At 35.8% G+C, this 10,846-nt stretch overlaps 1 protein-coding gene across 1 annotated transcript; it reads left to right on the forward strand.

Annotated features, from left to right (window-relative positions):
• Positions 1-8,086: 8,086 nt before the first annotated feature.
• LOC113128647 (uncharacterized) lies at positions 8,087-10,365 on the forward strand. Its single transcript, XM_026304126.1, has 5 exons — positions 8,087-8,121; positions 8,259-8,621; positions 9,118-9,258; positions 9,873-9,934; positions 10,029-10,365. Exons 1-5 carry the CDS (start codon positions 8,094-8,096, stop codon positions 10,089-10,091), a joined length of 657 nt encoding a protein of 218 aa, XP_026159911.1. The 5' UTR covers positions 8,087-8,093; the 3' UTR covers positions 10,092-10,365.
• Positions 10,366-10,846: the final 481 nt, after the last annotated feature.

Genomic DNA, 10,846 nt, shown 5'->3' on the forward strand with positions numbered 1-10,846 from the left:
CATGGTAAAAAGTGTTTTAAAAAGTGGAGCAGCAGTTGCTGAGTAGATCACACCTCATGTTGGCACCCCAGTGCTTACATGTTGATGATACAACACATAGGTACAGCTGTGCATCCAATTACAAATGGATGAGTATTTAAAGTTATGAACACAGAGTATTCATTCAAAAATGCATCATGTTTTTCATGTTGCAAAATGTCCAAAATGTGAATTTAGCAGTCATTAAGGTTCAGGCTTCTTACTGTTGAGATTAACAATACTTAGGTCCTAAATATAGCAGTAGTATTTGAAAACTACTCTTACATTTACTTAAACATTTACATTTACATTCTTCCAGGCATTTTAGCTTGTGGGGTGTTTTACTACACATGATCAATTTAAAATTCTTTTATGCTAAATTATTTTTGCTGCACACAATGCAATTATCACTGATAATAAGACTGACTCACCCTCTTATCCCACTGTCTGTAATAGCTGCTGGTTTTGTCCTGCTTTGTTGTTCAAAATGGCAACTTGCTGGAGTGTTACACAATAATTGGCAATTAAAGTCGAAAACAGTCTACAACCTAGTTACAATTTGCAGTCTAAACTCTAAAGCTAAATTAGGATGCATAGAAATTAAGCACTGAATGAACTGAATACCTGTCCTTGCTGACATTGTCCTCTGAATCCTACTGATAATGACTATCCAGGTTCTGGATAGTACCATCATGTTGATGATGGTACTTTAAAAAATATCTTAATGTAATTGTACAGAAACTCACAGTATAGTATAATAAACAACAACACTAACATCATAATACATAATATATGTAACATTATACAGTCTGTCCATACTCTAGTGGTGTGGACATATTGTTCTTTTCTGTATTTGCTCACATTTGCAGTTTCTTCTTTAGCTTCTTTATTACTGACTGCCCCAACAACCAGTTACAAAGATGTTACCAAGCACTGCAGAGTCGACAGTAACCTCACAGGAAACTCACACTGACAAACAGACCCTTATACCACCGCAGAGCTCAGTATGTGTGCAGATTGCATTTGATGAGGAGTGGCCAGCGGAAGGTGTTGCTGCAGCGTTTTCTGTGTTCACTGTTTAAAAGATACAAATACGCACACTACACTAAACCGAACATGTACATATACAAAGTGTGACTTCTGCTGTTTTTTTTTTTGTTGTTTTTGTTTTTTTTACACATCCAGTAGTTATTTTAAGATGGCCAGAAAAACAGTGAGCAGTGGCTGACAAGCAGATGACTTTGTGCACACTGAAATAGTCATTTGTATATTTTGTAGTTTGTTTTCCTTTTTCATTAAAATAAATGAATTTGGTTGTTGCAAATTTTCACAAAGCAGGTATGCAGAAATCCTCTGAATATATGCAGCTCAGCAACATCACATGTCCAAAATGTGAACTTTGCAGGTGTAAAGAAAAGAGTCCTGGTTTCTGAACCATTTGGTCAATAAGAGTTGATCAAGGATCAAAGATATTTATTAACAGAGGAACGCTCAAGCCTTAAAATTATGTAAAAATAGTGATTATTTTATAGCCTCTATCACATAGCCACATTACAACTTCTGAATACAGATATGATGTTTTCCAGTCTTACCATTAAATGTGAAGAAATTGAATGTGTTTTCAGGCAATATGTATTTGCTTCCTACAATGAACCATGTCACTACTGATCCAAACTCATCTCCGTCTTGTCACACTGTAAACAACATCTGCTGGTTAGGAGCTTTTTTTAAAATGACACAGGCATATTGTTGTTTTGAAACAGACTGTTGCCACAAAGATAGCAGCAGCTTATTGTCTAAAATACCACTATATGTCATATGTTTACATGCAGAGAATTGAACTAAATAGCCAATTGTTCCCTGGAAAGACAATGCACTTTTATATGAATATGCATTGACATTGAAGATAACATCAGTCTATCAACTGATGCTGCTGTTCTGTCTGTATCCAGCTTTTGAATTTCTCTTGCCACTCCTCACTTTTGCTTTATTACCAGTGTCATAAAACAGATACCCACTGTATACAGCATAAAACTGCAATCCATTCAGTCCCTTTTCTTCAGTTTATGATATTACATTACAGAATATCTTCTTTCTGTGTTTTTTTTTTTGTTGTTTTTTTTTTTGTTGCTATCCAGGTCACCAGTCCATCAGAGGGCCAGATATAGAAAAACAAACTCACATTCACTCCTATGGGCAATTTAGAGTCACCAATCAACCTGACATACGTGTTTTTGGACTGTGGGAGGAAACCAGAGTACCTGGAGAAAACATGCAAACTCCATACAGAAAGGCCAGGTTGCAAACCCTCAACCTTCTTGCTGTGAGGCAGCAGTGCAAACCACTCATCCACCATGCCGCCCTAAAAATGATGTTATGATCCAAATACAAGATATATGCCTGAATATGCAAACACCACATCATACCACAAACAACCACATAAATTCCTGTGTCCTGCTTTGCAAAAATGGCATTTTGTATCCAGGTTAACATTAATTGGTCTTGAGAATGCAGCTGGAGAACTGATTTGTTAATTTTAAGTAAAGTTACCTTGAATAACTTTGTTTTCTTATATTGAAATAAATACAATAAAAGTACTATTGTGATTGGCTGGGTGCTGACATTAAATTAGAGAAGAGTAAATTTAAAGCTGAGCAATGGTCTTAAACATATCCTGCCCATGCAAATAACCCCTGCTGAACGCTATCATACAGCAGATTAAATGTGCAAAGATCCTCTAAAACTAGAGATTACTTTATGCTTTGCAGCAAAGTGAGTTCGGCAATCAGTTTGTTCAAATATGCACATGAAGATTTGCACATGCAGGTCATGTGATTTTTAGAAGAGTAAAGTCAAAGGCAATTTTTCACTATTCCACGACTTAACTGACTGAGAATGTATAAAAATATTGGTATGTTGAGAACAACCTTAGGGAATAGGGGACACCTGTAAGACCTGCCAAATGTGTTAAGATGAGTTGCTGACAACATGGGCTTATTCCTGACATTTTAAACCTGGATTTACCTGTAGAAGGCTACAGAGCTGGATGGATCCTACAGACAACTCATGTAAGAGTGAAATAGGATAGGGAGTTCTGGTACAAGCTGAAACGCATTGGTCCCAGAAAAAGCTGTTCTTCATACTCCCAGTGTTGCAGGAGTTTGCCCTCATTTGAATGAGTAAGGGCATCATGGATGCACAGTGGTTAACAGTGTCACCTCACAGCAAAAGCAGGTTCTGGGTGTGAATATGGGGGCTGACTGTGGAGTCTGTATGTTCTCTGGCTTCTTCCCACTGTCCACAGACAGGTACTGGAGGTTAGGTTAACTGTCTAGTTGTCTGTGTCTATGTGTCATCCATGTGTCCGATAGGCAAACACTGAACTGAGTGCAAAAGATTAAAAAAAGTTGTTAAAGGGGAAAAAAATGCCATGAATGAGATGTAATTCAATTCAATTCAATTTATTTGTATAGCGCCAAATCAAAATACAATCATCTCAAGGCACTTTACAAAAAAAACAAAAAAAAAAAACAAACAGATCCCTTATGGGCAAGCACATGGCAACAGTAGAGAGGAAAAACTCCCTTTAATGGAAGAAAAAACCTCCAGCAGAACCAGGCTCAGTTTGGGCGGCCATCTGCCTCGACTGGTTGCAGTGAGTGGATAGAGGAGAGAGAAAAGAACAGCAACAATAAACAACAAATAGACACTGCAGGTTGGTGGGGCCAGTAACTGCACATCAGCAATATACTGTAATATTATGATCAGTTATCAAATCATTTACTAACAGAAATTTTGATGAAAGAGACCTGATATTTAATTATCCACATCTGACTGTTCTGTTTTTTCTGTTCAGTAAGAGATGTGGTTTTTATGAATAACTCCTCTTGTGTTAACTGATTTATATGATTTAGATGTTCGAGGGGCAGACACAATCTCTATGGGGTTTGAGGGGGGTGACGGCTCTAAGGAGACTGCAGAGAAATATTTTAGACTGAGTCTCTGCGTCCCGGTCCCCACTCTGGATTGTCAAACTTTAGGTTGGCTAATAAACTCAGCCAGATTTCTAGAGATGAGAGCAGCATCATCTAAAGTGGGATGGATGCTGTCCCTTGCTACCAGACTAGGTTTTCCCCAGAAAGTGGCTCAATTATCTATGAAGCCCACATCGTTTGCTGGACACCACCGACAAAATTTTAGTTACCTCCGATTGGCGTAAGCTGGTGTCTCTAGCTTCACGTTTCTGACTACAGAATCACCAAAAATCAGTCAATTTCTCAGTGGGTGTGTCCGGGCTGCTCCGGAGCTGCCCTTGGACAATTAACAGACCCTGAGCTTGGCGGCTCCACACCTGCTAATGGCGCTAGGCTAGCTGGCTTTAGTTCAAAGGTGCGGAGCCTTGCCTCCAAAGTTAGCAGAACCTTACACTTATTACAGGTATCATTATCACTAAAGGAGGCAGAGGAATAACTAAACATGTGGCACACCGAGCAGGAGAGAGAGGGAAAAGCCATGCTACTAGCTAGCTAAGCTAACTGGTAAGCTAACGAGCGATAAGTCTGGAAATAGCAATAAATACCGGTCAAAATAAAAAGGTACTTGACTAGTACTGGAATGTGTAGTGTTAATGAATTGTTTAGAGAGTTTAGTTAGTTTTTAGGTGTGTTAGACTAAAGCTAGTCTGTTGCTAATCTATAGACAAGCTATACAGCACACACAACACAACACGCTTGCAACAGGAAGTGAATTCACTTACCCAGAAACAGTATTCCCACCAGGGTTCCAACCAATGTAAAGTACTGGACAAATTTTTATTTTATCCAGGAAATGGTATTACTTCTAGACAAAGTCTGGTAAGCACCAAAAATAAAAATCAATACATTCAATACTTGTGAATTATTTCACTTACTTATACAGGTATTTTCTGTTTCATTGAAATAAATGTGATCTAACAAAATATAGTAACTGTTTTCATGCAATTTTCTGGACTATCTCAAGTTAGTCAACAACCCTTTACATGAGGTGTTTTACCATTTCACTATGATGGAGCTGATTAAAGGGCAGAACATAAGGCATGACTGATTTTGGATTTTGTTTTCCCTTTATAATAAAAACCTTCATTTATGATGTGTTTACTTATGTTATCTTTGACTAATATTTAAATTTGTTTGATGATCTGAAACATCAAAGTGTGACAAAAATGCAAAAAAATAAGAAAACAGGAAGGGGGGCCAACACTTCACACTTTCACACCACTGTATATATATATAGACATAGACATGCTTCGAAGGTAGTAGATATGTTTTTCAAAAAATTTGCTCATGTCTATTAAAGCCATGGAAAAAAAGAACAGAAAAAAATTATTTCTCTTTCTTTGCACCTAGCCAGTTGCTCAAACAGACAAGTGTGTTTATATTTTCAGATGGCAGGGCAGCTTGTTTTGTAAAGATGCTTTTCTTTCTCCATTATTCTCTATGGCTGCATTTTCGATTTCTCCTACTACGGGCTAGGCCACGGGCCAAACAGGAAATGCGCGCTGCGTTAATAAAATTTATTATTTATTAATTAATTATGACATCCTTTATACATACATATATATATATATATATATAGAGAGAGAGAGAGAGAGAGAGAGAGAGATACGTATGTATATATGTATGGAAACATCACCAAACATTTTATTATCTATTTATAATTTGGACATCCCTGTCACTTGCTTTCAGAGACGGTACAAGACTATACAGCTTGACAGTGAAGTTAATGTCAATCATCATGCGAACTGTGTCATCACTAAGACCACAGGAAACCCACACTGACAAACATCCCCTCATGGGACTGCAGAGCACATCATGCAAACACAATGATTCTGGAGTCGTTGGTTCGCATTATATCACTTTGAAAATTCCTTGAAATTGATGTGTAAGACGGTATTTATTTAGACAGTACATTTCTGGTTTTCAGCACATTCAATTTTAAATAAAATAAAGGATATTACACTGAAGGGCAAATATTGAGATTTAATTTGAGGAGGTTATATCAGTACAGAAAGAACTGTGTGAGGGGTTTAGGGGTCGTATAGCTACAATAAAACAAAGCACAGATTTAAATTTGGCAGTTCTGCCAACACCATAATTTACATCTTTATAGTAGACTATATAATCACTTCATCATATTTCAGATCAAAAGAGATTTCTAATTTTTCATGAGTGCAATTTGTTTGCTGAGAGATGTGGTATGTGCTATTGTATATGATTTCTTGCAAATACTAAGTCATTGAGGTCATGGTATAAACTGCTTGTTTGGATCCATATATCTAAAGCACAAACAACAATGACTGTTTATTTGTCAAATAAGCAAAAAACAAACACTTGTCTTACAACATGACAAAATATTAAATATCAGCTGCTTGAACCATTAGCTTTCACTGACACTAGGATTAGTATATTTGGGTACACTTGAAAAAGATGCTAGGTTAGACAGGAGGGTCTGTGCAAGTGAAACTTTAGACCATTAGTGGAGATGGTGATTAATCTTAACTTATTGTACTGTTACTAATAATACTGCTTGTCTCTCAGGTTGCCCGGTAATGCTTTGACAGGAAAAAGTTGGATACATTTAGCTTCCTGGAAGAACAGAGCCACAAAGTATGCATGGAGACCTGTGACTTAAAATGAGTATTTAACTTAAACAATGTTCTTGTCAAGGCCAAATAACAGAAGCAAAATCAGCTTTTGTTCATCAAAAACATTTTTTGTTTGTGCAAGAATGTGCATGGTACAGGTGAGGTGAGAGCTATTTTAAATCAACAGAGACTCACTAGTTTCCCAGCAGATCACACGGAGCTTACATAAGATGCATATGTGTGCATGCACACAGGAACAGGCTGCACCAGTGTACCTATGTTGCACATATAATAAAAGAGTACTGTGGTTGTTGCGACATATCAACATGTGGCTTTGAGAAATTTCTTTTTTCAAACCCTCGTATCCTCTGAGACTGTCAGTGCAGACGAGGGCATGATGCTTGTTTTGTAGTTGTCGAGCAGATATGAGGAAAAACCTTAGTTACGGATCCACTGGGGTTACAAAGTGGACCATTATTTCACACAGAATTAACAAGTGAAAACCAGTGATTCAGAAACACTAATGCTCACACAGTACTTACTGTAAACCCAGTGCCCAGATCATCATGCAGTATTACATCTGTAAAACAAACCACAGATAAAAAATATTTTGCTTGATTCAAACTTATTATTTTTGTGAATTAATTTTCCACACAACACAATACATGACAATTACACTGCAAAAAGCTACTGCTCATACATACAGTAGATCGCAAAGTCATGGAGGTTATGTTAGTTATTTACTTGCTGTTGCTGTTGGTATGTAACATGAACTAATTTATCTACTGCTCTAAAATATCTATTTTGAGTCATTAACAACCTCTTTCAGAGACACCTTGGGAATAACAAAAGGGAGGTAGAGAGATGCTGACTGTGAAATATCTGACCAGTTAGACTTTCTGGCTCCAGTTAAGACTCTCCTGACCTCTAGTGGGGGAAATAAGTAATAATCCAGAAAAGTCATGCAAACTTTTTACCCCAGTCTGTATCCAATAGTCAAAATTAATTTTTATTGTTTTTGCTTCTAATATAAATTCTCTATCTCTATACCCCCCAAAAAAACTCATGTTCAGAATGATTCCAATTCAAATCCTTTCAAGTTATCGTCACCAATCATTCTTATTAATAAACTTTCATATTATTGTCAATACTCAAAGAATGATACTGTCCTTAAAAATGCATTTATCTCAAATGTTTGCATCATTTAGAGTGTCAGTACTGGCTTGTATGCACCAGAATACCCATATCTGCAATGTTCCACACCAGCTATAGGCAAATGTGCCTTAGTTTTCACATCCACCCATGTGTTGTTACATCAGAGGCTACACATTGACACATTTATGCACCCACACCCACTCAACTGTCCAATCACCAGTTAGGTTTCCTTTGTGCAGGGTATAAAAGATGTGTAGTAAGATGCCATGTGTGCTTTTATCCATGGTCATCGCCACACATGGATATGTTGCTAATTTTTTTCTTAGGTATTTGTGTATGTGTGTGTACACATTATTATTTACACATTATTATTATTATTATTATTATCATGAAATCTTAGTGGTGTTGTGTTTAGGCATGATGACACTCTATGATGCCATTTTACTTTTCTTTTACATTCCAGGAGTTTTTTCCTGTCACGTTCAGACCTCTGGATCGGTGTCAGAAGTGAGAGTCAGACTAGGAGACAACATCACTTTCTACTGTGACTGCAAACAGTCACTTGGAGTATACGTAGTTTGGTTCAGGAATTGTTCTCATGGGAACCAACCAACTCTTGTCATACAAACTCATCCAAATTTCCCTCTTTATAAATTTTTGAAGAACGATTCTTCTCACACCTATGACCTTTTGATTTTGAACGTTACAGATTCAGATGAAGGATTTTACTACTGTGGAACTGAACAGATCAAGGTGGTGGATGACGAATACATTATCTCAAAATCTGTTTATAATTATGGAAATATCACAACAAAGCTCATATGTGGTAAGTATTGGCTCTGTTTGTGTGAATGTCATAGTCGTTACAATGAATGTAACAATTTGTAATTTCACTGAATAATCATTGCACAGTTAGAAGATTACATGATATTAACAAAGCTCAAATGTGGTAAGTAATCTGATCTGAACTCTCTTTTTAACTTTAACTATTACTGATTTAATGATTTGACTGATAGGATGAAAATGTGCATCATAAACACATTAGACAAAATTCTGCATACAATATAATGGAATGGGAATCCAGAGTATTATAGTCATTCTGAAATCAAATGGATGAGCTTACAAGGAATTATTTTCAAGTACTCTTGGATTTGAAAAGTTGTCTGTTGTTTTTATGTGGAACATTTTCCATTTTGCATTTAAGAAACCAGAAAACAGCGTCATGCAAAATAAAAAAAGAAATCCAGATTTCACATATTACCGGCACACAAATGTCAGTATTACATATGTGACTTCATTAAATTAATGTGTGTTTGATCTAGATTCCAACCCTGACTGCAGTGGTTGCAGCTCAAGCAGTGTGCCCTGGATGGTGATGGTGTTCACTCCAACCTTAATTATTTTTCTATCGCTCTTCTCCTTTGTTTTTGTACTTTACTATTATAACTTCTGCCGTAAAACAGGTACCTATTTTTTCTCATAGTATTTATTTGTGCATAATAGTTCATGCTTTAGTTTGAAATGTTTTATTGAGTCATTTTGTAGAATCTACAATGTTTTGATAAAATAAACTACAACCCCAAAAAGCTGTCTACATAAAAACAGAACGCAATGACTTTTAAACCTCATGAACCCATATTTTATTCACAGTTGAACATAGAAAACATATAAAAAGTTTAAACTGAGAAAATTAAACCATTTTAAAAAAACAGTAAGGTAATTGATAATTGTTTACCACAGTGTAGCATCCCCGCTTCTTTTAACAACTGTGTAAATGTCTTGGAACTGAGGAAACCAGTTGCTGGACAGTCCTGGGTCTTCTTTGTCATATTTTACCTTCAAGATGACATTTCAGTTGGTGTAAGGTCTGGACTGCAGTCAGGCCAGTTCAGTACATGGCATTCTGCATTCTGTTTTTATGTATATTTTACACAGCATCCCCATTTTTTTGGAATTGGGGTTGTATATTAAATCCTTCATTTACAGTGTACACTTAAGAAAACAGATCAGTTTACTTGTGAATGTGTTTTGTGCAGTTTGATGCTACTGAGAAATAATGCTGGATTTATTTTTGCAGAAAAAAATCCTGACGTTTTTGACACAAGACTTTACAGCATTGAACAAACAGGACAGTCTCAGGTAATCAATAGTGGGATTTTTTTTTTTTTTTCCAGTGTAACAGCACAACAGTAACAAACTGATCCTAAATGATGAATGACAAATTGTTTCTCAGAATGAAGATGTGTGTTTAACACAAGTTGTGTTCCGGGCTAAGGATGGAGACAAATGCCAGTAGGATGAGAAGAACAAGCACATTTGCTTCATTCAAGATGAAAACAAATAACAGTTTAACTTTCCATTTCCTTTTGTATGTGTTTATTCTTGTGTGGTAGCATATGGGCCAAAGTTCTTATCAGGCTTGTAATCACCCAGTTAACAGACATTTTTACATTGCAACACTATATACATATATATATATATATATATATATATATATACACTGTACATAGTGTTGCAATACACACACACACACACACACACGTACATATATTATTTGTAATGCGCCTTTCTCACACCCAAAGCGCTACAACAATGCAAAAAAAAACAAAAAAACAATTAAAATAAAAAATACAATGATACAATATAAAACAGCAAAGCAAATCAGATCAAATACCTAGTTAACAGCTTAATCATTATAAGCAATTTTAAAAAGGTGGGTTTTCTTAAAATGTCTATTATATCATATATAAAAATATTTGTGTTATAACATATGATGTAACCTGTTTCTGTTCTGTTGTTTTATACTTTATTTTACTAGTTTTACTACTTTTTTTTAAACTACTGTAACACCTGTATTTCCAGACGAGAGGATCAATAGTGTTATTTAATTTAACATATATTGTTCCTTTATTTGTCTCTGCTCAGTTAAAATTAATATGTATTATTATTATTGAACAATTTTGTGCATGAAATCTTTTCTATATAATATTTTAAATCATATATCTTATATCATATCTATATGCCTTTCATCTCTGGTTTATAACATCTCAT

This window comes from Mastacembelus armatus, chromosome 1 (assembly GCF_900324485.2).
Source record: "Mastacembelus armatus chromosome 1, fMasArm1.2, whole genome shotgun sequence".
Classification (NCBI taxonomy): domain Eukaryota; kingdom Metazoa; phylum Chordata; class Actinopteri; order Synbranchiformes; family Mastacembelidae; genus Mastacembelus; species Mastacembelus armatus.

Bases quoted from the DNA above. Each gene is read 5' to 3' on its own strand.
- LOC113128647 (XM_026304126.1), top strand. From the start codon at position 8,094: ATGGATATGTTGCTAATTTTTTTCTTAG. The intron at 8,122-8,258 runs GTATTTGTGTAT...TTTACATTCCAG, and splicing joins GTTGCTAATTTTTTTCTTAG to GAGTTTTTTCCTGTCACGTT. The intron at 9,935-10,028 runs GTAATCAATAGT...ATTGTTTCTCAG, and splicing joins AACAAACAGGACAGTCTCAG to AATGAAGATGTGTGTTTAAC.